This window comes from Emericellopsis atlantica (genome assembly GCF_019669845.1).
Source record: "Emericellopsis atlantica unplaced genomic scaffold F5Z01scaffold_6, whole genome shotgun sequence".
Classification (NCBI taxonomy): domain Eukaryota; kingdom Fungi; phylum Ascomycota; class Sordariomycetes; order Hypocreales; family Bionectriaceae; genus Emericellopsis; species Emericellopsis atlantica.
In genome coordinates, this window is record NW_025764708.1 from 216,696 (window position 1) to 242,438 (window position 25,743).

At 55.8% G+C, this 25,743-nt stretch overlaps 7 protein-coding genes and 1 non-coding gene across 8 annotated transcripts; 4 read left to right on the forward strand and 4 right to left on the reverse strand.

Moving 5' to 3' along the window:
* Window positions 1-1,694: 1,694 nt before the first annotated feature.
* Window positions 1,695-2,529, forward strand: F5Z01DRAFT_648701 (FMP21-like protein). Its single transcript, XM_046263047.1, has one exon. The coding sequence runs from the start codon at window positions 1,761-1,763 to the stop codon at window positions 2,178-2,180; it is 420 nt and encodes a 139-aa protein (XP_046120517.1). The 5' UTR covers window positions 1,695-1,760; the 3' UTR covers window positions 2,181-2,529.
* On the reverse strand, window positions 2,411-6,230 carry F5Z01DRAFT_478306 (histone deacetylation protein Rxt3-domain-containing protein). Its single transcript, XM_046260054.1, has 2 exons — window positions 3,897-6,230; window positions 2,411-3,851 (listed from the first exon to the last, which is right to left on the reverse strand). Exons 1-2 carry the CDS (start codon window positions 5,936-5,938, stop codon window positions 2,642-2,644), a joined length of 3,252 nt encoding a protein of 1,083 aa, XP_046120518.1. The 5' UTR covers window positions 5,939-6,230; the 3' UTR covers window positions 2,411-2,641.
* A 2,221-nt stretch (window positions 6,231-8,451) lies between these two features.
* On the forward strand, window positions 8,452-9,588 carry F5Z01DRAFT_697348 (uncharacterized protein; the record flags this gene model as incomplete). The annotated part of the gene is made up of 2 exons (XM_046266313.1): window positions 8,452-9,181; window positions 9,238-9,588. 2 exons carry the CDS (start codon window positions 8,452-8,454, stop codon window positions 9,585-9,587), a joined length of 1,080 nt encoding a protein of 359 aa, XP_046120519.1.
* An 857-nt stretch (window positions 9,589-10,445) lies between these two features.
* Window positions 10,446-10,539, forward strand: F5Z01DRAFT_t30. Its single transcript has one exon. It is a non-coding gene; the product is annotated as a tRNA-Ile (tRNA).
* Window positions 10,540-15,530: 4,991 nt separating this feature from the next.
* Window positions 15,531-16,262, forward strand: F5Z01DRAFT_478653 (uncharacterized protein). The gene is made up of 4 exons (XM_046260057.1): window positions 15,531-15,653; window positions 15,705-15,811; window positions 15,869-15,885; window positions 15,947-16,262. Exons 1-4 carry the CDS (start codon window positions 15,636-15,638, stop codon window positions 16,075-16,077), a joined length of 273 nt encoding a protein of 90 aa, XP_046120520.1. The 5' UTR covers window positions 15,531-15,635; the 3' UTR covers window positions 16,078-16,262.
* A 4,802-nt stretch (window positions 16,263-21,064) lies between these two features.
* On the reverse strand, window positions 21,065-22,129 carry F5Z01DRAFT_671855 (uncharacterized protein; the record flags this gene model as incomplete). The annotated part of the gene is made up of 2 exons (XM_046264739.1): window positions 21,065-21,308; window positions 21,552-22,129. 2 exons carry the CDS (start codon window positions 22,127-22,129, stop codon window positions 21,065-21,067), a joined length of 822 nt encoding a protein of 273 aa, XP_046120521.1.
* A 460-nt stretch (window positions 22,130-22,589) lies between these two features.
* F5Z01DRAFT_478951 (uncharacterized protein) lies at window positions 22,590-23,966 on the reverse strand. The gene is made up of 4 exons (XM_046260059.1): window positions 23,687-23,966; window positions 23,166-23,632; window positions 22,872-23,095; window positions 22,590-22,822 (listed from the first exon to the last, which is right to left on the reverse strand). Exons 1-4 carry the CDS (start codon window positions 23,824-23,826, stop codon window positions 22,700-22,702), a joined length of 954 nt encoding a protein of 317 aa, XP_046120522.1. The 5' UTR covers window positions 23,827-23,966; the 3' UTR covers window positions 22,590-22,699.
* A 141-nt stretch (window positions 23,967-24,107) lies between these two features.
* On the reverse strand, window positions 24,108-25,727 carry F5Z01DRAFT_617699 (uncharacterized protein; the record flags this gene model as incomplete). The annotated part of the gene is made up of 1 exon (XM_046260997.1): window positions 24,108-25,727. The coding sequence occupies one exon, from the start codon at window positions 25,725-25,727 to the stop codon at window positions 24,108-24,110; it is 1,620 nt and encodes a 539-aa protein (XP_046120523.1).
* Between the last annotated feature and the right edge of the window lie 16 nt (window positions 25,728-25,743).

Sequence of the window (25,743 nt, forward strand, 5' to 3'; positions counted from 1 at the left end):
TCTCGAGTCTGGCGGGCACTTGACATGCAGCCACGCCACAGCGAGAGCAATGAGGCCCAGGATGGCGCTCTGGGAGGGAACCACAAGCGATAACCCTGCAAAAGAAACGACGGGCGGACTGCGCAAGGTTCGTCGGGTTGCCCATAATTATCGGTGTTGGGCTGGTGCTGAGTGCATGTCGTCGTGCAGTCGCGGCCAATTATATGCAGATCATCGCCCACGAGGTCTCGACTTCGACGCTCATAAGACGGCGCCGCAACAACAGGTTCAACCTCCACAAAATGCCTCTCACCTTTCTCCACAATCGACAAGTGAGTGCAGACTGCAGACATGATCATTCTCAATGTCTTCTCTATCGACTGTGTGAGTCTCAAGTTCACGACCAGTGACGGGCACAAACACTCCCATCGGCTGCGTTCACACGGCACTAGACACACGATTGGAAAATGGCTGGGTCTAGCAAGCCACACCAAGCGGCACGAAGTCCGACAACAAGGTGTCGTCAGCTTCCAGGATCATCAAGCCATCCCGCCCACGTGGACCGTCCGGTTAGCTCCCGAGACTCGGTCGCGGAAGGCCTGGCGCTAGTGCCTGTGGCCGTAGATGTTGGACCAGGTACTCTAGGGCAAGACAGGGCAACAAGTGTGCAAAAAGGCTGTCAGTGATGGCGGGTGGCCATCTTCTCGATGTAGAAAGCCGTCTAATGTTGGATCATGTGGACGTGATGCCCAGACAATGTGCGTATGAGGATGAATCTTCGAGGAGCATCCGGGCACGTGGACGACGGTTGCAGCCCCTGGTATCTTCAATCTGCTTCCTCCTCGCCACGGGCTGCTCGTCGTGTTGGGGTGGTAGGGACGGCAAGAGTCTTGACTCTTAATTACTACACCTTCAGTCAGCGTAGGACCGTCATTGTCTCGAGTCGGGTCGATCCCCCACCCCGCGGATCATCGCCATCCCCCCACGACTCTCCACGGACATCGAAACGAGGGCAGTCGTAGAGGTAAGGAGGATCAGCTATCCTTGTATGGGGCATGCAGACCTGCTGCCTTCCTCTGCTTGTACATATACATAACGAGGCTCTGACTGTGATGGACCGCCACTGCGCAAGGGCTCACCACCGATGGGTTGCATGCAAGTCTTCAGTGCCTCGCGTGTAACAGCCCCGGAGAGGTTTTCGAGAAGACGCCCGCGCAGATCATGATTCCAACCCCGTGCGTTGGCATGATGGACAGGGACCCCAAGGCCTCATGGTGGGGAGAAGAACATGAATTACCCCAGTACATGCCTAGGGCATGTTCTCTATCCTTTTCAGAAACCATACTGAACCGTCGTAGCGAGTGCAAGGGCAATGCTTCCTGTAGTCAGTAGACTCAGTACTCAGTAATGTGCTGACGCGACAGACTGAGCAGCTTCGAGCTGCCCTGGATCCTCTGTCACCACCAGGGTGGATGTGGATGTTTGAACCATCAAAATGTTCGGGCTCGCCCAAGAAGAGCGCGGCGACAACCTCGGTGCAACCCATGGAGGACCTCTGAGAGAAAGTTGGTTATTCACCATTGACAGATGGAAGTGTTCAACATGTCGAGATTGTGTCTGCCAACGTACTTTCCTTTTTTTGTGGGGAACCCGGCCCTTCGCGCCTTCCCGTCGCATTCCGATCCTCGGCCCATCGCAAAATGTCATCATCACCACCATCTTCACCCATTGCCACCATCACTCCCTCACGTCTTCTTCCTTTCCCTCCGCAACCCACCACAATGACACGCCAATTACTCCAACGCGCCTTTCCCCGTCTTGCGCTGCCCACGAGGGCAATCAGCATACGCACATACGCCTCCTCGTTCCGCCCCGGCCCCGCGCCCCCCAAGCTGCCCGCCGAACAGCAAGCCGAGTTTGAGCGTCTCCAGCGTCAGGCAGCCGTCTCGTCAGCCTTCAACCCGCCCACGAGCGCCGACGCCGCATCTCCAGAGTCCAAGACGTCAGAGACTGCCGCTGCCGCCAAGGGTGGCGAGGAGGAGGAAGAGGCCCTCAACCAGGGTCTCTTTCGCGGCGCGAAACCAGAGTTCAGGGGCGACGTGAATCCCAAGACGGGCGAGGTCGGCGGACCCAAGAACGACCCGCTGCGATGGGGCAGCTCCGGGGAATGGACCTACAACGGTCGCGCGACGGACTTTTGAGAGAAGGATAGGTCCTCTTCGGATCAACGACGAGCGAGGCAGATGATCGATAGGTCGGCGATTCGTGCCACCCTGAACTTTGCGCCACGCGTACAAATGGTACTCTACATTCGACATAGAGAGCCTACCAGCCGTCAATATGCCACGGTCATTATCCGCACCAGGCCGACGTTGTAGCCACGGTGGAACAGCCTCACGGCATAAATACCCGCAAACATTGCAACATGGTCCAAGACGACCAAGATACGCTGGGTCTAGATGGCGTGGCGTGGAGGAATCGCAACACTTGGCACCATGTAAACCATGTATGATTACGTGTAATAATTCATATCGACGGGATATATCGCATACCCAATCACCCAGGCTCCGTCGCTGCAGACAAGCATAAATCATATGGGCTTTTCCAATCTCTCAACTCCATGCGCATGTGATGTTTCGTATCGTACAGTCTCAAATTCAACTTAGTCCTTGGCCCCGGTAGACCCGTCAACGGGCGCCTCTTTCATCTCCACGTCGGGCGCCTTGCGCTCCTGCTCCTCGCTGGGCTGCTTTTCCGGCGTTGCGTGCTCGCTCGCATCTCGATTCTCCTTGTTGCCCTCAGTGTTGTCGTTGTCGTTCCCTTGCTCACCGGTCATCTCCCCGGTGGCCTTCTTCTTCTCCTTGTCCTCCAACTGCTGCTTCATCCACCCATCGCTGCGGATGCGCTCCGTGCGCCCAGCCTGTTGCGTCACGCGTGTCTCCTGCATGGCCTTCCGCATCCGCTCCCGCCTTGCCTTGCCCCGGAGTCGTGCTTGGGGCTCTGCGCCGTTAGCCACCCAGCGTATTCCATGAACCATGAAGCTCAGTCCGTCGTGGGTGATGTGTCGCGAACCATGCTCGCCGCCAAACTCGCGGCTGCGGATGCCCCATTGCGTCGTAGCAGTATACTTGGTAAGCCTCGGCAGTATGAGAACGTTAACGTGGAGGTCGCGCCCGGCAGGAATCGGCATGGGTCCGGCCTCAGGTGGTGCGCTGACGAGCTGCTCCGACATAAGCTCATCCCGCGTAAAGTCGCGTCGCTTTCTCTTGTCGCCCTCGGGATCGATCAGCGCCATGTCGACCTCCTCATTCCACTCCCCCATGATCCAGCCACCGTGAATGCAAGCCGCAATCACGTCCGAGTCGTCCGTGTACACATTTGTTCCCCATAGGTAGCCTCTGGCCGTGATCTCCTCGCGGGATTCTCGGGACAGGAATACCCTCGGTACCTTGACCGTCAAAATACTATTGACCTTATCCTGGATCAAGCTCCACGGAAGCGGAGCGGGTCTTGAAGCGAAACCCCTGTAATTCTGCGGTTGCGGCACCAGTCGCTGTGGCTTCAACTCAGAGCTGTAGATAAAGTCCCCAATGTGCTGTCGAGGAAACTTGGCGGCCGCCTCCAGGACCTCCTTTGAGGACACCTTCTTCTGAACCTTGGGCGGGATGGGGGGCATCGTCGGTTGAGCCGCCTGTTTGTTCCCGTTACGCTGGGCGTGGTGATGGTGGTGGTGGTGATGATGATGGTGGTGAGGGAGCCCGTTTCGCTCGGTCGCAGGGTCGGCCGGCGTGCCACCTTTGGCATTCTTGAGGGGCGCATTCGCTCGCTGTGCGGCCTCCTCTTGCGCCCGGTGGTGATGGTGGTGATGGTGACTGTACACGTTAGCGGATGGTCAGCTCAGGCCACAAGAGACATACTGGTGGTGATGATGAGGATGACCCTTGGCCTTCTTGGCTTTGTGGCCGGGAGTCAGTCGCCCTGAACTGTCATCATCGCGACTCTCGTCATCCTTGAGCTTCCTCCTCCTGCCTTTGCCTTTGCCAGCCTCTGTACCAGCCTCAGCGTCCAGGTCTTCGCGCTTAGCAAGCGAAGCATTCGTGAACGGCCCCGAGGATCCAGTTATGGGGCTGGAACCACCGAGCCCGCTCACACCGCTGCCAATTCCAGAGAACATGCGTCCGAACTCATTCTTGATACCGGGCTCGCCAGCTGGACTTGGTTGCTGTGGTTGTGCGCCCTGGACAGCTTGGGGCAGAGGCGATAGGCGGCCCTTGCGGTTCTCCTGCTGAATAGCCAACAGATTGCGCTGATGCCCCATGCCAGCCGTTGCGTCCTCGCTGTTCCGGTGCCGCGCGCCGTCGTACAGGCCGTCTCCTTGCACATGGTAGGCGCCGGGCGGTGGTGCTTGGGGCGGTGCTTCATCCCCCGGTCTACCGCGCGGACCAGCGTGCGCGTGCGCGTGCGCGTGCAAAGGCGGCTGCGCCTGCTGGTGCTGCGGTAGTAGGCCCATCCGGGCGCGCTCGGGTGAGGATTCATAGGGTTGTTGTCCACCAGGCGGTTGGTGGCCCTGAGGCTGGGGCTGAGGCTGGGGCTGGTGCTGTTGCTGTTGGTGCTGCTGGTGAGGCATATGGTTTGGTGGAAAGCGATCGGGGGGGGACGTAATGTGGCTCCCTTGCCCTGGAAACGGCGCCGAGGTGTTCGGCGGGTAGTCGGGCGCTCGCTGATGCTCCATGGGAGCCCTGAAATTTGGGTCACCTTGCCTGGGACCCCATCTGGCAGCCTCCCGGGGATCGCGATACTGAGGTTGGCCCCTTGATGCATCATGTTGATGGAGTGGATGTCGTCCCGAATCACTGCCCGAATAAGCACGCTCTCGCCTCTCCACCTCTCGACGCTCCTGCTGCCGTTGCTCCATCTCGTACTGCCGCTCGCGCTCGGCTCGAAACCGCTCGTCGTGTGGGTAGCCCGGTCGTAATCCTACCCGCTCCGGATTGTACTCAGGACCTGGGTAGGGCCTGCCCACCTCCTCTCGTCGGCCATATCGATCTTCTGGCCGCGGAGGCATCCCTGGGTACTTGGGCTGACTGTTCGGTCGCGGGGGCGGCCCAGCGATAGCTCCTGCCATCCTTGCAGGGTCGCGCGATGAGTCGGCAGAAGCCGACATGTGCCGTGCATGGTATGTCGCTTGCGGTGTATTATATCGGGGGACGTCGGGCGTTGCGTACGATGGCCCACGTGGAGACGGCGCAGCGCTACCCCGAGGGTCATATGGTCGTTGGTGATCGGGCGTTTGGGGGCGTCGAAATGATGGGAAGTCTGTCGACGCGGACTGCATCTGCGGCGACCCGTGCGCCGGCGGTGCGAAGCTCGAGGCTGACCCAGGAGGTGGTGCTGTCGAATGAGAATACTGCCCCTGCTGAAGATGCGAACCACCCAACAGGGAAGAGATAGACATGGAACCTCCAGGAAGTCCATGCCTTCCAGTGAGTGAGCTTAGTGCAGGGAGCTCACGTCCGCCTCCGAAGGACGACTGAGGCCCGACTGTTAGGGACGGCGCCCGAGGTGCAGGCGGACCCGAACCATAACCCGGCATGGCGTGCGGCGGTTGTTGATGAGGGTGATGTGGATTGTGCGCGCCCTGCTGGGGCGGTGAGTTTGGCTGCGCCATGTTGCGACCAAGGTCGCGGTCTCTGCTGGCTGTCAGAGACGCGGCGCGTGGATGATTCGTCGCCTGGTCGAGAGAATACGATCGCGTTGCGGTCGGCGGTGGTTGTTGAGGTGCGTCAGACAGTCGTCGCGGACGGGCGGACGCCTGTGAATCTAGCGCCGGGCTTCTTCGGGCATAAGGCTGATGAAATGGCGGCGCAGAAGCTGCAGGTTCTGGTGGAAAGGGGGTTCGCGAGGAGGCTGCGTTGCTAGAATTTGGATGTGACAACGAAGCCGAGTGCCTAGGATCCATAATACTGAAGGCGATCGGGTTTTCAGGTCACAGGCGGTTGGTTGGGCGGACCGTGAGTGGATGACGGCGTGGACGGCTGCAGGCCTTGAAATTCCGGCAGCCTCCAGTCCTACCTGCAGCTGCGACAAACAAGGGCCGAAAAACTCGGGCGGGATTGGGCAGGAGCTTGTTGGACAGTTGGAGGCTGGGCTGGGCTGGGGGAAGCTTTCTCCACAGTCCAGTCCTCGGATTTTGATGCCAGCAATGACAGCACAGCGCAGACCCTGTGGAGCTGCTGGTCTCGCGATAAGGCAGGCAGATTGTGCTGTAGGTACGCAGATGCGCTTGGTCGGTCAGGCACCTCACCGCCAGAGGGAAAGCGGTGTCGCGCGACGGTCGAGACGGAGCTGCAAAGCGCTGGGTCGCAGAGTACTTGTTGTCGCAGACATGCGGTGAGCAAGCTCGATGGTTTGAGGTCTAGAAACCTACTAGGCTGGCGTGTCGTGCAGGCAATCGTCGAGGGTTCGCGCGGCAACCCCGGTCGCAAATTTGGCGCGCGCGCTTGAGCCGTGACCAACAGGACTCAGTATTGATTGACGCTCCCGAATGTTCTCCGTCGCGGTGATATACGCGTTCAGGTGCGTATTGTCATATAAGACGACGCCGGAGATGACTTTGCAGGCTTTCGCGATGATCGAGTGGGAAGAGGTGCGTGCAGTGCAGGATGGAGTGCGGAGACGGCGGACAGAGACATGGAGAGACTGGCGAGAGCTCTCGTTTGTCCCGCGGAACGAACGATGCATGGATGGATGGGATGAATGGATGCACTTCAACCCAATAGCGCCGCCGCTTGCTCACTTTCAGTGCCAAATGGTTTTACTGTGAGGTACTAATATATATCTGCTTCACGGTGCGACCACTGACCCTGGATAATATCTGTTTGACCGCAATCTTGTTAAGCGCAACGAACGCAAAGCGCACCGGCACAGGGATACCCTCCTCCGCGGCGGGCGGGTGTGGGGTGAGGTCACCACCAAGTTTTTGACTTCTTGAGACAGCTCCGATGTGTGGCTCGTGACAGTTGAGGACCCTGGCATTCCTCCAATCCCATCGCGCGTTCTGAGGAATGCGATCTACAATTCCCGATATGATCAGAAACAGCATTTGGTCGCCCACGAGCGCGTTGATGGAGAGGTATCCTTTCGGCCTCATACATTCGCAGAAACGTTGTGTTTCAAGAATTCGCCTTTGCTATCACAAACGGCTCTGTTGAAAACATCTAAAGTGTTACCCATGATCTTGTGAGTAAATATGCAGATTTATTCGATTTCCCCAGCTGTATCGTTCATACGATCACAATTCTGTCATCATAGATCAATAGCGCGTGTGGATTCTACTTTAGTGTAGGGTAAGCCTTTCAACAGAACAGCCGATGTGACAAGTGTATATACTGAGCCATCAAACCACCAATACAAGTCTGCATTAGAATTTAATAGGTCAAACCGCCAAGATTTATCACACGCGCATTCGCTGTTTGCGCATAGTCAGGTTGAACGACATGGAATAGTCCAATTTGGGAGGTGTTACCATACACTGTTGGGCGATGGATAGATGCACCATGAAAAGTGCTGCCTCGAGATCTTGTCTAGAGGGTGGTTTTGATGATTTCGAAACTTCTTAGTATGTAAATTACGAGGCTCTATATTCCTATGGGTAGCCGAAGAGGAAAATTGACGGCCAGCCTGAGACTTTCATCAATCACTGGACCAAACTACAACAACCGGCTTACATTAACATGAACTATGGAATCACTTGCCATAAGATGAGGAAAACCACTATGGCTGTCCTGCGGACTTCTCTATGAATTGTACGACTTGTCGACCCGGTGTTCAGGGTCGTGCTGTAGAACCAGAGAAACTCTTTCCTTCGCCAGTTGTTCAATGCTTTCCAGCTCTTATTGGCGAACGAGACAGACAGGTCCATCATGTGCGTCTATTTAGCATTAAAGAGACCATTTCTTAAGCTTATTATCATGTTTCGACTCGGCTATCAACTTCTTGACGCGCTCCTCACTTCATCTCTTGGAGCTGCTCACCTCGAGCTCACTTTCAAGGCCGAGGCCGAGCTAGGCTGTTATCCAGCTGCATAGTAACTCACAGCCCCATCTGCAGGACTGAAACTTGTTGAAGACTGAATATGCTGATCTTTTTCGAGCGCCTATGGAAACATGAACGCTGCACTTCAGGCGCAGAGAATCGCAAGCCAACACGCAGCTTCCGCTGTAACACATCCGGACCCCGAAGAATTGTCTCGGCGTTTCCCAGATGCAGGGACATTGTAGTGAAGTTGACTGCAACAACAGCTCTGCTAGTTCTGGTACATTCTGATGTGCCAGCATCTGATGTCTCGCGCGAATAACCAAGCCCAGAAGAACATTTCTCTTCGTCCAGACTGCGGCCTTGCCGTAGTTTGTGTGTTATAAACCGGCATTCTGCAAAAATACTTCGATTCCCAAGAACATACCCTTCTATACCATGGCACAACCATCTCAGAAAGGTATATCTTTAGCCAACCTGGCTGCTAAAGCGATTTCGTCTCGCGGACACGAGCGCTTTCCCAGCCTCAAAGGAGAGCCGTCGCTATGGGAGCAGCTGTCGGGCGTCCAAGGTCCGACATTATCCCCTAGAGGAATCAACACCATCATTGTCTTTCCGGGCTCGTTCAACGCCCCCCACAAAGGCCACAGAGACTTGCTCGAGCACGTCATGAGAAACGCAGGCGAAGATCTGAATGTCCGCGCCGCCATCATCGCCCCAACAAATGACGAAAGACTGGCCCGGAAGATGAAGAACGACCCCCAGGCACCGCTGCTGTCCAAAGCGCAGCGGGTGCTGCTACTGCGCATGTCGGGAATGGGGGAGGGTCATTGCTGGGCATGTAGCGGGTCCCAGAGTGACCTCGGGGATCTCATCGCGGCCCTGAAGGCTGAATTTCAAGAACAGGATATCCGCGTACAATGGGTCATGTTGGCCGGTCCAGAGAATTTTGGGGAAAACGGCGTCCCAAAGCCGCTGTTCTGGGCCTGTCCTCATGTCATCGCGAGCAACGTATCTCGTCCTTGCGAGGCTGCTACGGACGGGTCACTTCACCTGAAGGACGTCTGGGGCTTTGCCGAGTGGAATAGGGTCGAGTTCGATGAAGCGAGGCTGTTCAAGCAAGTCAAGACCAAGGCCCAGATGAGAGGGGTTCGCGCGGACTCCAGCGGTACGTGTGGCCTACCTCGTAATACCTCTCCTTCAGCAAGACCTGATAAAACACAGAGATGCAAGCGGTGGTGGAAGCTGCCGTGACCAATATGTCAAGGCTGAGGCAGACTCGCCCTCATCGAACCCCCATCAACAAGGGCACGGGGTTCATTCGCTTTGTGTTTGCCCAGGATCTCAGCAACGGTCGGCCCGACGCCCCAAGCTCCTCGAGAATTCGAGAGCTTCTGAAGAAGATTACTGCTGGAGATAGGTCGGACGAGGTCGTCGGGGAACTTGGCAGCATGTCGCTTTGCACGGACACGCTTGTATCATATATCAAGACGTATCAGGTCAACCCAGAGCTGAGGAAGATCGAGGAGTTAGCGAGGGAGAAGGCTACGAAGCAATTGGAAGTCGAGTGGTGAGATTAGACATGGATGGCAATGACCTTGGAGATACCGTCGGTTGTACTGCGTAGGGAGGGTTCGGGCGAGAAGGCGACCTGCGAAAAGACCACAGACCAGGGGATAACTGCTAGACTACCTTTTGCTACATCTGGGCCGGTCCTCGAGCGACAACCGAAGCTACCCATCCCGTTGCAAATTTCGCTGTCTCCGAGGGTTGCACGGCAGCTCTGCGATGCTTCTGTCGGCAGATATTCTCACGAGTCAGTCTGCATAAGTAACGGGTGAAGGATGAGAAGAGTAAACCAGAGTGGCGTGAGGAGGTATGTCGGGTCGCAAGACGAGCCCAACTTTGTACAAGCGTTTCGATTTGTTCAAAGTTCTTTGCAGCCAAATTCGTCTGTGCCGGCGTCCGAGACAACATCTGGACCGGACACGTGCCGAACAGCAAGTTTGGTCACATTTTCGTCTTCGTATTTACCGTTACCTTTAATTATGCCAACTGGCGTGATTGCGCGAATCGTGTAGGTGCAACATCCTCCTGTACGTGGTGGTGAGAGCGTGAGATAACTTACCCGACGGCAGGGAAGCTTGCGACACTAGCTGCTAGCGACCACGCTTACCGTCCGGGCCCAGGCGGTCCGGCGCTGACAGATGGAGCAGATGGAGAATTGAGAACCCCTGGTCAATGTAGCAATGTGAAAAGGTGATGTTAGGACCGACCGAAGCGGTCCAGGGACTAATTAATAGCGCGGCTAATGCTGTAATGATGTGTCTCAACTTTGAAGAAGCATCGCGTCTGCTGGCAGTGGGAAGTGTGTTGCTATCGACGACTGCGTTGTGGCGTATAGACAGTGATACCTCTGAGACATTCAACTTGGTCTGTTAGCTCAGTTGGTTAGAGCGTCGTACTAATACGCCATAAGTGTATCAAGTAATGCGAAGGTCAGCGGTTCGACCCCGCTACGGACCATTTCTTTTGCCGTCTTTATCCCATTGATATGACAAAAATTTTGCGTTGCGAGACCTCACTCACTCTTTTATTCTTGTTCGTTTTGTCAGTTTTTGTCACCGAGCTTTGAGGTAAGAGGTGCGCTTGTAAAACGTCTGCCTCGTCTTTCTCCCACTTATTAAACTACCAATATTGCTTGCATATGAATGAATCCATTGCGTCTCCAACTAACTTGGTTAGCACGTCCCAAGGAAGCGTGCTTTCTTTCGTTCTGTCAAATTTCCAGGAGCAAACATGAAGGCAATGTGATTTTGCTTCATTACCCGCTCTTGGCCTATTTTTGTAGGCTTATTGCCGATCACGCCAACGGTATTGACAGGATGAAATTGGCATCCTGGGGGATCTCCGACCGACCCATACCATATCGCCGTCGCGAATGCAGGAAGCCCACCGCTGGACCGGTGGTACGGGACGTTCCTCGCGCCTCCAGGCACCAGGTGCCAGCCGAGTGGATGTCCGCCGGGACGGCCCACGATGGTGCTGAGACTGAACAAACTGAACAGAGTCCGGTCATCTGACGGCGTCTGGTGATCACCACGTCGGCCCTAACTGTCCTCCGCTGCGAGGACTCAACCCCCCTCGCCAAGCCCCGCAACATCGTACAGCCTGGAGGAGGCTTTGATCGGCGCACCTTGCTGGTCAGGGACCGACTTGACCACTGACAGGCAGCGACGAACGAGGGCTTGGGACGGTCCAGTGAGTTCACCAGCTACGAGTCTGCGACTTTGTCTTATTGGGAGGCTTTGTTGCAAAGCGGCCATGCAGCTGTCCTGAAGGCTACATACCTACGGATTCAGAATCATACAAGATACCAAAATAGCTGGCACGGGCATCGGTATGGGGTGCCAAATCCAGGACCATGTCTCTGGGACGAAACCCTTCAGACCTACATTAACCATAGTTGGAACAGCCTGTCATTGGCTGTCCCAGCATGCAAGTCCATACCCACCTCCTGTTTGATTCACGATGATGCCTCTCTGGGGCCGTGGAATTAACAAGTTGCGGAGCGATGACACTTCCACGACGGGCGCAGGATCTCCAACGATGCCTGTGTCAAGGGACCATTCATTCTGTGTCGTCTGACTGGACGCAGCGAGCCCCAGGAGTCGGTGTACGGAGTGGGATTGACAACAACGGATCGACAGGGCCAGCCAGGGCAACCGAGCCCTCTGCACGTACGTACATGTCACTGTAGAATCCATCAACGACGGACCCGAGCGCTGGCCAGTCCAATTAGACACACGCGAGCGTGCCCACGCCAAGCGCCACCGTTAATAAAGGGTCCATCGGACATGAGCCTGGTCCCGCCGTCAGTCATGTCCAAGGGGGGGTGTCCAGCTCAACTCTGCGCCGTCTCGTCGTGGAGACGGAGACGTCAGTGTCCATGGTAATGTGGGAACTGGACGACTTGGCTTGCTCATTGATGACGGCGGATCGTTGGCAGCACTGGTTGGTGAGAAAAATGAGGTCCCATTTGAGACGCTGCGTTATGGACGAAACAAGATGCGCGCACGGCAAAGTGCTGTACCGAGGCGCTGGGTGCCGTCCGTGGAGAACCAACAGAACTGGAGCCCAGGACAGGGGGCGAACGATGGAGGACGGATCGAGTCGACTGACCATTTCAGCCCGGCTGCTAGTCTGCAAGCAACTCAGCTAATCAGTGCTAAAGCACAATATTCCCAGGAGTCCTTCTGACTCATGCAGCGGGCTGGTTGGATTGACTTTGTTGACGTGCAGGTATTGGGTATCCGTACCTGGCTGGTTTGAACTTTGAACGGCGGCCAAGAACCGCCATAAGTTTCACCAGCGACCACGCAGTCCATCCATGTCGGGATCGTCAATGTCAAATCACCTTCTCAGGTGGTCCGTCAAAGCTGGTGGACAGGCTGAAATGGGATTCTTCCTTACGGACCTTTGTTGATTAATTAACACATATTAGCCTTTCAGTCTACTGCACAGAGGGGGGAGTGGACGCATGTGCGCAACGGCCCCCAGCCAGTTGGCTGTCAGACAGCCACCAGGCCACCCCGGCTCTGGCTCCATCCACGTGCGTGTTGACCGGTTTCTTCATCGGGCAGGCCAGGCGCCCGGTGCAGCAGATCACACACAGTTCGAAGAATGCAGTGTGATTGACGATTGGGAATGCCGCTACTGCTATCATCCATCGTTCCGCGGAATCGGCACCGCCTGGGCAGATGTCGATGCCGTCGTGAGCCGAGGAGCGTCGCGAATCTTCTTGCGAACTACAGAGTCTTCCGACATTTAGGTCTCCGACATGGTAAGCTTCATGGTTGTGATGAATCTGATTGCTGTAGCGTAGGTTACGGGGCACAGAGGCCGGCAATTGACTCCAGCCACGTGTACGCATGTACTTGTATGCATGGGTAAAGCGGGCCGCTGTCGAATTGTTCATGTTGGAGTGCTGTCACTTGCGGCAGTGAGCAATTTGGTGAGACGGGAATAAAAGTCCACCAAGAGGATGATTAGCCCCTGTATATTGCAGCGCACATATCAAGTACGTAGCATGAGCAACGAGTGGCAGAACGGCATCTGAAACCGACAGACTGGCCAGCGCTCTGACTTCGGTTCTGGCAGAATGGCGTCACCTGCTGTGCGTCAAAACTCACAAGGATTTGGATCGTGTCGATTCATGATGGCTTGCGCCCATCCCCTGCCTCCTCCATGTTCCTCGACTCCTAATTAGTGCCTTGTCGCTCGATGCTACCCTACAGTTGCATCGCAAACATGCTCCAGAAGCAGCTGTCAACTGTCAATTCGCCTTGAATTACGTTTGGCCAAAAAGGCCATAATTTGGACTAAATGTCAACAGATGTCTGCGACAAATTAGGGGGCTCGACACGTGCGCGGGATGGCTGCATCCTCCAAACGTCCACGTGAAACTTCCTCGCTCCAGGTCTGTAGTGGCAAAGGAAAAAGGGCATTCAGATGAGCGGCCAAACGGGCTTCTTGTCAATTTTCAAAGAGGGAGATAAAAAAAAAGGTTTGTACAGGGGGCAATGAAGTTCGGCGCAGGATTACGCTGACGGATGCACACCAGACCCGACCCCACGCCTTCTGGACGTTTTCCATTGCTGGGCACTTGTCTTGGATTCAGCAGTAATCACTACGTCCTGTACACTAGGTTATATTAGCATGTCAGGCGGGACCATCACGAGGTTAATATGGTTGCTGATGAGTGATCAGGCTGGCTTGTGGGCGGAGAACCGGCGACAGCGTACGTGCTGGCGAGACAGCCAAGGCCAACTCTGCCGTGCCATGCTCATTGATGATTGATTGCCTGCCGCTCTGCGAGTCTCTGGACGCACCTTGATGCTGCTCATGGACTGAAGCCGGCCCCCGCGGAATGCGTCTGGTCTGAGAAACCCACTCCCACCTCTCCATCTGGCGACTCGTCAGGTCCAACGGTATCCGGTGGGTGGGCAAGTAATCAAATATGTGTGCAGCGAATCCGAGCAGGCGGGTCGCAAGGCAGCCACAAGAATCGTGAATAAAATGCCTGGGACACTAATAATAAGGGCTCGGGGCCAGGCCTTTTTGTCCGGGGGAGCGCGAACGCGCTGCTTCATGTCCATTTGGAGTCAAGGTCCCGCTGAAGTAGACAAGGACCAGGCCCTGACCGAACGGCTGGATCGTATGCTCTCAGCCTCTCACCGGGCTTATCCAACTATTCAGACCGAGCGAGGGTGCGGGCAGCACTTGTCTCGGCCCATTGATTGGATGTCGAGGCCTGTCCTTCACCGAGGCTAATAACTCAATCCCCATCATATCATATGCCCAGATTTCGCGGCGGCGGTAATGTCCTCCTCGTGTTCCGGGCCTCCAGTAGGAATTCACAGCTGGACGACAGACTCATGAATGTAATAATATCTGTCGGGCCAACAGCGTGGCTTTCGGTGAAGCTCCGCGTCCACTACAAGTCGTAATCAGCCGGGCCACCTTGATGGCGGCTGGCAGGGCAAACTGGAGGGACTGGAGCAGGCATGATCCCTCGCAGCCTGCAATGCCTGGAGAAGTGTGCTTCATTGGTGGAGGTTGCTCTCTCTCGAGGCCGCTGCCGCAATTTTGATCCTTTTCCCTGCCGCGAGTGGCAGACGCGTTGGCTGACCTGTTGCTCGATAGACGCGGCTATTGCTCAGGGACAGACGCGATGCGTCCGCCAAGTTGCCACTTCCTCTGACATAACTCCAGTCAGTAGGAGACCAACAACACTGCTCTTCTGATCCGGTTGTTGGCCCATAATTAGTACTGGCGTAATGAGACCGCTCAACCCTCGATTCAGCGGCCGCACCCCTGCGACCGAGGCCAAGGCGCGCGCAGCTCACGGTACGTACCAGGTACCCGTGTCGTAGCTGTCAATCGGGCAGACACGCACCGCAAGACGCACGCCCTCCAGTCTCTCCACGCCTACCCCTGCTTGGCTTGGACCGTGAGCTCAGGGACCTTCCCCCCCCCCTCTCTCTCTCCCACAGTCCCACCACGTTCGGTTGTCGCGCGCTGGGCGGCGTGCTGTGCATTGTCTCGCCTCACTGTTGTCCAGACACACGCCATGGTCGTACGCGCAGACAACCCACCCCCGTCCAAGGGACCACCGGCCATCTGGCGAATGGCACCGGTACGTATCTGCCAGACAGGGACTGGACTGACGGGGTTGAAACCTTTGAATTTTCGTTGGCCTTGCAGGGCAGCCAGGCTAAGGTACTTAGCTTATGGTTCTGGGGGTCGGACCGCCTGTCCTGACGGTCCCTGTGCAACGACGTGCCAGGCACTTCAAGTGTTATTAAACCCAGACGTCACCCACCTTCTCGACCTTGGTTCCCTCTATTGACATTCCATTATAATAACATCATTGAGGCTCTCGCCAAGCGGCTGAACATCCTTCTGCATCTGCGTCCACGTTTCATCAGCAACACCTTCCGAACATTGAACCCTGCGTACACCGACATCGGCAAACAGCGTGCCGCCTCTTGCCATCTACACCACGACCACCTTCACGCACATACACACAACCACAAGGCGACTTTGCGAGTGATATCGTCATGTGCAACTACATTTACGTATGTGATCCAAAACATCATCGTTTCCTCCAATATACTGACTCTGTACAGAAAGAGTTGAGCTGTCAACATCGCTATCACCTGGTGGAGTCATGGTGTCCTAAGTACATTGAGACGCAGAAGCGGTGTCCGCCCACCATTGTGAGCAAGCAATACTGGTATGCTCTTTTCTGACAAACACACTATTCCTAAACATTAACTGACTCGAGACTCAGGGGAGACGATATTTGTGGTATGTAATGCGGGTACAAGTCATGTAATGATCATGCCGACTGACTCGCCAACGTGTACAGCCGCCTGCCGTGAGCGTCGTCAACCGAGCAAAGCACCCTGGGCCAAGATGATCAAGCGTCCCTCGTCGAGACGCCTGCCGACGTATCCTTCGTACCCTTATCCACCCTCGTGCCAGATCTCTGCACGATGACTGCGTGACCACGCCGGCGACGCTTTACCATCAACACCGACAACAGCACCATCTTCACCACCAGCAGTCAAAAGGCGACGCATCTCCTTGTCATAGCGAGGAAACCCGCCAGAGAAGACACCAAGACGTCTACAGACGCATCGATCGATCGACCGATCTATCTTTCCACCTACAGCATCATTGATTACCAGCACCAGCATTTCTTCTTTCCCTGATTGAACAGCATCATCAAGCGGGCGAGAACACAACTCGGGTGCAAGCCCACAACCAATCGAACACATCATTCCCTCGTTGGAACGGCAGGGACACGGCGCGCGGGGTCTTGTTATCTCATTTCATTTCTTTTCGGGTTGGCAGCTTTGGCGTTACCATGTTACGGGTCAGGTCTACACATCATTTGGAGGAAAGGAAGGGTGTTTCAGCCAGGACGGACGGCACCGGGGGAAACTTGTCAAGAATACGGCCAGGGTGCGGTCATCAGCAGCAGCAGCAGCACACACATGCGCATGCAAAGCACACGCAAAGCACGCGCAGAGAATGCGAACGGGGACGGGTCATGACGAACAGGCGCGGCAGGGCAGAAGAAAGTGGTGGACCGGACTTTGTTTCAACAGTTCTAGGCTGGTCACATCAAATCTCATCCCACGCGCCACGATTGGCAACCATGCATACCGGTCACTCACTCACTTACACAGAACATGTATCTTTGCAGATATCACACAACAGGAAGGGAAACCAAACCATAATTCGCTCAGCTGTCTACCTACACTCTGGTCTTGAGTGATTTTCCTATAACAAGCCTAAAGTGTCTGCGCAGATCATATCGGGCTACCATTTGATTTATCAATCACACACATCTGTACACCGCGCGCGCACGCACGCACCCCACACACACGCACAATACGTATACTCACACGTGCATCTTGTGCTCCTTTTCACTCACCGTCTGGTTGCTGCTGACCGCCTCGTGAACAAACGATGCTCGCTCCAGTCCGCCACCAGGCAGACCCATGAGCAGCAGAAGCAAAGACAAGGCGGGACGCCGCCTGCGGACGCACAAAACACCAAGCCACAAGCATGCTCTCGTATTGAAGCCACAGGTCATTATGAGCGCCAGGTACATACAGTACCTACACTGACCACGGCCCGAGACGAGTGGCCCAGGTCCGCTGGCGGGCTCGTCCGTCCATTCGCCCGCCGCCAAGCCACGAATCACTTCCAGCGCGAGCGAGCAACATGATGCTCGTGACGCACCCTGCGGGCGGTGACCTGCTTGTCCTGTCCTGCCCGACATATGGCACTCTGTGATTGACTGCATGCTGTTTGTTGGTCGAGCGCGGCCACTGGATCAATTGTTTGCCCATATCACACAGAGACACTGCATGCGTGCGTGCGTGCAGTGTGTGTACGTACGTACGGCCTTACGGATTGCCAGAAGGATCAACAACAATCCACCCACCGCGCGCTAATCACCCTTATTGCTGAACCCAAAAAGCCATCAAACAAGCCACATGAGGAAGAAGCGCGAGCATCCCGCGCGCGCTGAATGCCGGCGCGAGGCGCTACTGCAGGCCACACACCGGTGGGCGCATCCTTGTCGAGCATGCCGCTCATGTTCGCCCGCCCGTCACGGTCTCTTTGGAAATGAACAAGATCATAAAGAAGTCATTGCAACAAGGGAAGACAAGACCGGTCCGCCAAGTTCCCGCGCCGCTGACTCGCCATTGAGACACCTCGACAACGACCGACGGGCGCGCGGAAACGTGCCCAGCCGGCGGCGAGACAACTTCTTCGCAGCGGCGGTGGGCTGAGACACCGGACACACAGGAGAGATGTCTCGACTCGGGGCCTTTCAGCGAATGAAGGCTGAGACTGAAGGCGGTGCCACGAGCTGCGGTGTTCAAATGTCGCCGTGTCTTCATGTCGTCTTGGACCGCTGTAGCGTCGAAAAGCCCCAAGGTCACCGTGAACATTTGCTCGTCCCTCATATTGCGGTGCAATAGTAGTGCTTCCACACGACAGGGCATCATTATTCCAGGCTTCACTTCATCGATGAATCATGATAGCCTTCAGGCTTCATCGAGCATGGGGTGCTCGCAGGCGGGTCGACCTCCCGCAGCCCCGAGACCTGTCATTTGCTTGTTGATCGTCGGCGACCCAAATGCGCGGTTCGTGAGGAATCCTGTCATCTCTTGCGCTCCGGACTTCGGAGCGCAACATTGGCTGTCCTGAGGTTGTCATTGTCTCACGTCCGGCGCAGGCGAGAGGGCTTTCAGGCGCTCGTCCATGGAAGTTGTCTGGTGATGAACACGCAACACACGACGCACAGGCCCGCATGTACAATGGAGATATCCGGTGCGTGTTGCTGGACAATTGGGGAAAGTATTTCGTACGTATTTTGGTCTGAAAGGTTCCCAGTCCAGTCTCCAACGGTCGCAATGTCGGACTCGACCCATTCTCTTCTCCACAGAAGCTGCCACTTCTGCTGCAACCATGGTAGGGGTGTGTCCTGATTCACCACTTTGAGTTTGACTTTGACAGACGTGGGTGGCACTGGCAGGGAGGGAAGTGGAGGTTTCTCAGGACACGAGCTCGGCCGACTCCACGGCTTTCCAACGTCAGGCAACATTGAGGGTCGGTCATCTGATTCGGCAATTCATGCTTCTCGGTGAGCCAAGTGCCAACATTTGCAAACTCGAACGGTGAACAGGGTCCTCCGCTGCCAGGAAGACCCTGCGGCCGACACATTGTCGGTCGATATTAGACCGAAGTCCAGCCCTGCCCAGCCCAGCCCCAGTCAACAGCAACAAGGTTCTTGACGTCTCGATGTCGATCGAACTGTCAAAGGGCGTCCCCGGTTTCATTGACGAGCGATCAACAATGCTCGCTTAACGAGGGGTCATTGGATCATTGTCATGATGCGCGCGTGACGAATGCATCCATCCCCTCGACGCAACGTCCTCCAACTGATTGAAGCTTTTGGATCATGCAAGGTACGCTGTACACAGAGACGCACGCAGACTTGCCGTGATGGCTCATGAATAAGCCTATGAAACGACGCGGACGAGATCGACGATGCACCGGCGCATGTACGTATGTACCAAGAATGCTCCGGTGCCATTGACACAGATGCCTCCTCCTGCAAGTTCCTTCATTGCATATGCCGAGGTGCAGGACGCCATGCACTTCCATGTCTCGGTTGACGTCCTTCCGGTCGCAGTCTGGGCCGACAATCGTCGTTAATTGAACGGTGTTGATTCATGCTGCTGCCGAATTGATGCCCAAGGCTTCATGGCCAGACAAACGCAAAGAGGATCATCCCGAGGGAACGAACGGCTGTCCAAATGTACGGAAGAGGCCGCCTGCGCAAGCTCATCTCGGACGCCAATTGCCGCCAATTGCCGCCAATGGAAGAAGAAGAAGAAGATCCATGCCATCATGTACAATGGTGTGCCTGTCTTCTCCAAGAGGGACGAGGGTTTGGAGCTGTCAACAGTCAGACTGCCACGCACGGGGAATCAGGATGCTCTTCCGGTCAGGGGTCTTGGGGCCTGTTTGTCCTGCCCCCCGGACCATCCGCAGCGGCCACAGGCCACATGACCGCCGGCCCTGTTCTCAGTCATTCATTGAAAACGCCTTGCCAGGACATTCGTTCCTGGCCGGCCAACGGTCGAGGCGTCCGAATGGGAAGTGGCCGTACAATGGTGCACCAGGCAACATCGTCAAAGGCCACGCTATCGAGCCGCGAACCTTTGGAAATTCAATGCCCCAGCTAGGTTCCCATCCATCAGCCAAACGTGTGAGAAGTCGACTGTGCAAAGGTCAATTGTAGTCCTGTCACAACTTGTGCACTGCATGACTCGCATATGTAATGCATTTTGGTCTGGGGGCCACGCTCGCGTCTGAGCCCGCCGCCGACCGAGTGCATCGTGATGAGCAGGGAAGCGGGCGCTTATGATTAGGCTCGACAATCTTTGCACTCCTCTGTGACGACTGTCACATCCGCTCCTGGCAGGTCCTTCGCGATGGAGTTGCATGCTGTGGTAGCGTTGGTCGCTCAGTCGAGACTCGAGGCAACGTTATGTACAGAAAGCAATAAACATGAACATGGACCACCCACGTTAATCGGCGAGGCTGCTCCCCGACACCAGCAGGGATGACGAATGACCAGCGCAAGCATGCTGATCACATGATTCTTTGATGAGCACCTGGTCCCATGCAATGCCGATCCTGATTGACTGCCAAGGAGTCTGACAGGAGTTTGACAGGAGGTTGACAACCAACATGGACACTGCCGCCGCTCACGCCACGGCCCAAGGCTGTCGGTTGACATGTAGACCATCAGGGCCAGGGCACGTAGGCAATGCCCTGTCAATAGTGAAGCTGCGGACCTGCGAGTGTCTCGGGCACGGATGCATCAGCAGCTGCGCAAGTACAGGTACATGTGTGTGCTTGTGTGGCATCGTGCATGTGAATGTGATGCGCAAAGCACACTGCCAATGACTAGGCACGGAGCGGCCCGAGACACTGGTTCATTGCGGCGGTGGTTATCTCCAGATTCTCCACCAACGACCAACAGCCTAGCCTGCGCCTACGGACTCGCGGAGTACAGCCTGGACAGGCTCTTGCTTCACGCCGTCTGGGATGCCAGACGCGTGGCTGTTGGCTATTGAGGCAAAGCCGGCGATAAAGACCGGCCATGAACTATCCTGGACGTGCGAAGATTGACGCACTGCAATGAGCCTGTCGGTGATCATTGGCAAAGTATTCCTAACGGTGCCGACTCGACGTGGTAAGCAGCTGGCAGCAACTTTGTGGCAATGGCGAGATGCTATGTAGAATGGTATAATTTGATCTTCCCACCTTAGCAAACTCCAAAGAGCCCCATGTCTATAGCTGCAGTCTGCCCCACGAGGTGATATGATCGTGATCGTCAGCCTCGAATGTCATGATCTACGAGCACACTCCCTCTTGCGCCCGCTGGACATCAGGAATGCTTCTTGGACGCCCTGGCGTCCCATGGCGCAATGACCGTACCGTCAGGGAGTACCTCCTCCGTCGCCTGCACCTGGGCCAGAACAAAGGGATATATGAGGTCGCATATCATTGTAACGCCAACGATGGTGCAGGACGCTGGTTGAAGCACGAACCCATGCGCTTCAGGCCAGTACCACCACAGCAAGAGCGTCGTGACGGGTAGGCCCATCATTGTACCAACGAAGCGGCAGAACCTAGAAGAGAGGGCTGAATTAGCACAGGTCAGAGAATGAGCTTGCGCATCGCGTGAACGCAGTGATTGCCCGATCAGAGGATCGGCATCTGGGGAAACGGTGATGCGTTGGCCAAGCGCCGGCCCCCCCTATGTGTGATTGATTTGTTTGTTGCCATCAGCCCCCAGGGTCTACAACCCTGTCAAGAATGTCGAGCATTTCCACACCATGCGCATCAGCCAGCAGAATCGACCAGAGACTCACCATATCGCGTAGCTTTGGCCACCAGAGTGCCCTCGCTGGACAAGCATGGACAACGCGCCTACGCTGAACAGCATTTGCGCCACGCCTGCGGTCCAGTAGCTCAATTCGGTCGTGTCGCGCGCTTCAAGCTCCTTCCAGGTCTTGCCCCATTTGATGCCGTAGCCGCGATGCGGCTCGGCCAACCACCAGTACGAAAAGTACGCAATGGACGCGGCGCTCACGACAAACGTGAGGCCCACGGTCTTGCCGACGTTGCGCGCCACCATGGGCTGTGATGCGAAGCTGGCTGATGCATACTTTGCCGTGACGAGCAGGACGGGAATGTCGAACAAAAGCCAGAGCGCGAAACCGAGGTATTCAAGCCAGGTGTCGCACACATAGGCGACAAAGACACACTCCCACGCGAGATTGACGCCAAGGGGGAGGAGAGGGACGGGCGTCGCTCGCGTCGCGTGAGCGCGATGCACCATGAGGACGTACGTGACGAGCCAGAAGAACACGCCCGCGCCGAGGCATCCATTCGCAGCGTCAGTCAGCCAAGGCGGCGCGCTGGAGGGCGGTACGTCGCTTGAGCCCATGGCGTCGATGTCAGCTCACGTTGATGCAATTATGTTGGTGCAGGAACGGCAGATGAAGTTTGGTCTGGTCGTACACACGCGGAGGTGGAGGGCCTTCACAATTGGATCCTCAGAGCTTCTGGGCCGAGACAGCATTCATACACAATGCAAGAACGGAGGGCAGCATCTCGGTTCCTGCTGATTCTTGCCTTATCCTTCGTGCTGACGCAACAAGTGGCAGTGGAATCGTACGATGGCAGCAGCCCCGGCGCAGCTTCCCTTCCGTCATTCAAAGAACTTGCCTACCCTACGTCTCGTCTGCGATATGATCAGACTGAAAGTTCAAAGCACCATCAGTTCCTCACTATCTGAAGTAGTCAGTACTGTCAGTAAATACAGTATACTCCGATCACGTGGGTACTGAATGACTGGAGAACAGCTGTATTTGATGTGGGAATCTCATCCGTTCATCGGTGTGCTTTTTGGTTGTTTATGATCGTCCAAAGTCCAGACTTCAAAAATCCCAATTTTGGCTTATATCATGTAACACAGTCGAATAAACTGCTTCGCGACTTCAACTTTGACTTTAATTCACCGGCAGTTACTGCAGAGTACACTGTCCACGCATGCAAACGGCGCCCCCCAAACCCGAGCCACTTGGGCCCCCGTCAGCCTCTGGATCTCCGTGTAAGGATGGTAATCATTATACCAGAGCTATCACGGTCAGCAATTTTCTTTTTCACACAGCGTGGGGGAGACTTACACATCCGCCGTCCGGGCTGATGCACATTGCGTCCGACGCCCCATATCTCTGCGGGTTGTTGATCGCCTCGTTGAAAGGAGGGTGCGTGTCCACGATGACACCACGCACGCCTTCGTTGGCAGCCTTAAAGTCGGCCAAGAGAGTATCGACGCGCGAGTTGAAATCCGCAATGGCATCAACCAGAGGCTGGCCGTTGCTTGACATCAATGGGGTCTTGTCGGTTGCTGTATCGTTGGTCAGTTCATCCGTTGCAGAAAAGGAGAGCAGCGCCATGCAAGGGGTATAGGAACGTACGCGGCACATTGAGGAGGAAAAAGTCACGCAGACCGGCGTCGTAGAGGATCTGGAGTTGATCAGAGTAGACAGCCATGACCCTCTCGTAGATCTCGTCGCGGGTGGCCTCCCACCACGAGTTGCCAATGTCGTTGATGCCGATCCAGATGCCGACGATGCTGTTGTTTGCGGTCCACGGGGCATAGTCGGGCTGAGGGACGAGATTGTCGGAGAAGATGGCAATCTGCTCCTTGAAGCTGACGACGGACGGGTCGTAGGGGGCAATAATGTCTGAGTCTACCGTGGCGCCGCCGTAGGCAAAGTTGTAGGAGAGGACGGTCGAGGTGTTGTACAGGGACACCATGTAGCCGACCCAGTTGAGACCGCCGGATGTCGTCCACCCAGGCAGAGGAGGATTGCCGACAGGGTTTGCTGCTGAGGGCTTCTCCCCCGAGATTTCAAAGCCTGTCTGGGTGTACGAATCGCCACTGAGAGATTGTCAGACCAGGTGCGCCTCAGCGAGGGGGGAAAGGTGAGGTTACAATGTGAACAGATAAGTCACATCTTGGGCAATAGCGGCCCCAAGCAGGGCCGTGAGCAAGGAGAGGGACTTGTACATATTTAGGGGGGTATAAATGTAAATAGTCAAAAGATAATAGGGAGTGCAAGATGTGACGTCCATGCTGGCAGCTGCGTACGTCCAGACATCTTATACAACTCTCGACGGAAAGTCAATCCTCCGTTTGCCCGGCATTTGGGGATAGTGTTATGCATTGTCCGCAGTTAATATCGCGATCTCCAGTCAATGCGACTCTCTGTCCCCAGGAAGGGGCAACGCCGTCCGGGGAAAGTGGAGACAACGGAGGGAAGTTGTGCGGATGCCCAAATGGGCAATTCGACACGGAAGTATATAAGTACTGGCAAGTTCTGTTAGAATTGACGTGATATACATGGCAGTACGTGCTAGGGCCGGTCATCCCAGTAGCTGCGGTTGAATCGGCCAAGCTCCTCTACTGTCCGGCATCCAGGATGCCAATGATCACGGGGGGCGCCTATCGGCCACATGGCGACGAACAATGTCTGGTCTGGAGCGCAGACTTTAGGTCGAATCCAGGTAGTCCAGGCCAGAGTCTGCATCAAGCTCTGGAGCAAAGGCCTGCTCACCTCAAACGCATCTTCCAGCGCGCCCTTGTCTCCATCTAGATTGATCTGACCCTGGAATCTCTCGTCTTCACGGAGATACGTGTAGAATGTTGAGCGCATCGTGTACAGGATGTAGCATATGTCATCCATGACGGCCTGCAGGGAGGTGTAGATGAGGTCATCCTCGATGCTCCAGTGCTCCTGGTCGATGAGAACCGGCAGGAGATAGTGGTCGCTGCATCGGTTCATGGCCGCCTCGGTTTCGTTCTGAGCCTCATGGTCATGTCCGCCATCATTGTTTTTGATCCCCGAAGCATCCACATAGGCCAATGTCAACGATTCGAGTTCGCTGATGAACTGGGTCACGGAAGTGTTTTCAGACCCCATCAGTGCGAAGCGGTCAGCATACCGCGCGACAATCATGTCGACGACCCCTTGCCAATGGACCGTGAACCGTCTTGGTTGCGTGGAGATGTCTTGCAAGTAGTCCTTAATGTCCTTCAAATCTAGCTCCGAGGCAGCTGCCAACCGGATGAGATCGGGTCTCTCGTCTGTTGTGCTGCTGATATTGATCGGGAAGAAGAATCCCGAGACCATGGACGAGAAGTCAATGTTCAGCCGATTGCCTCCAATACCGTCATATCTCTGCCCGGCTGCGCGTGCCCATTGGAACGTGGACAAGCCATGCTCGGAGAGTCTGTCTTCCTCATAGAATGTTTGCAAGCTGGACACCTGCTCCAAACCATTGTCAAAGTCGCATTGGATCACTTCGAACCCAATCTCGTCCCGAACCAGGCCATCATAGCCCCACGCGGTCACAATGTCGCACAGATCGTTTGCCCGCTCCCGCTCATCCATGAAGCCGTTGTCGGTGGTCGACTTGCCGCGCAAGAGCAGGTCTTGAGAGTCGAGAGTCCCAAGATCCGTCTTGCCAGCCGACATGCCATCGATATAGAGCATATTGAGGTCTCTAGTGGCAACATAGGTGTGAAGGTAGCCAACCTGCCTCCGAGGGGGCCCTGGGTGGCCTGGTTCTGGGTGGCCTTCGTGGGGTGGCATCAGTGGTTTCTGGGGACCCTCAGCGTTGTCGACACCATCCGGTCGGTGCATAGGAGGTGGTCGCGGACGCTCCCTCCAAGATCGGCCAAAATTCTCGGCATGCTCGATCTCGAAAGCGAGCCATTCCGGTTCGCTAGGGGGCTCTGCTTGACGACCTCCGTGGTACAACACGGTGCCCCTGGGCACGGCAGCTGGGTATAAACTAAATCCATTGTGGATCACGCTGGAGCCCCATTGCCGCCCTGCAGAATGAATAGCATTGAACACATGGAAGGCGTTGTCGCTAGCAGCTTGGTAGCTTGGCTCCATTGGGGTATGTTCTGATGCAGCCAAGGCCGCGAGCGCCATCCCGCCAGGGACGATGGACCTCAAACGAGCCATATCGGTGATATTCCAG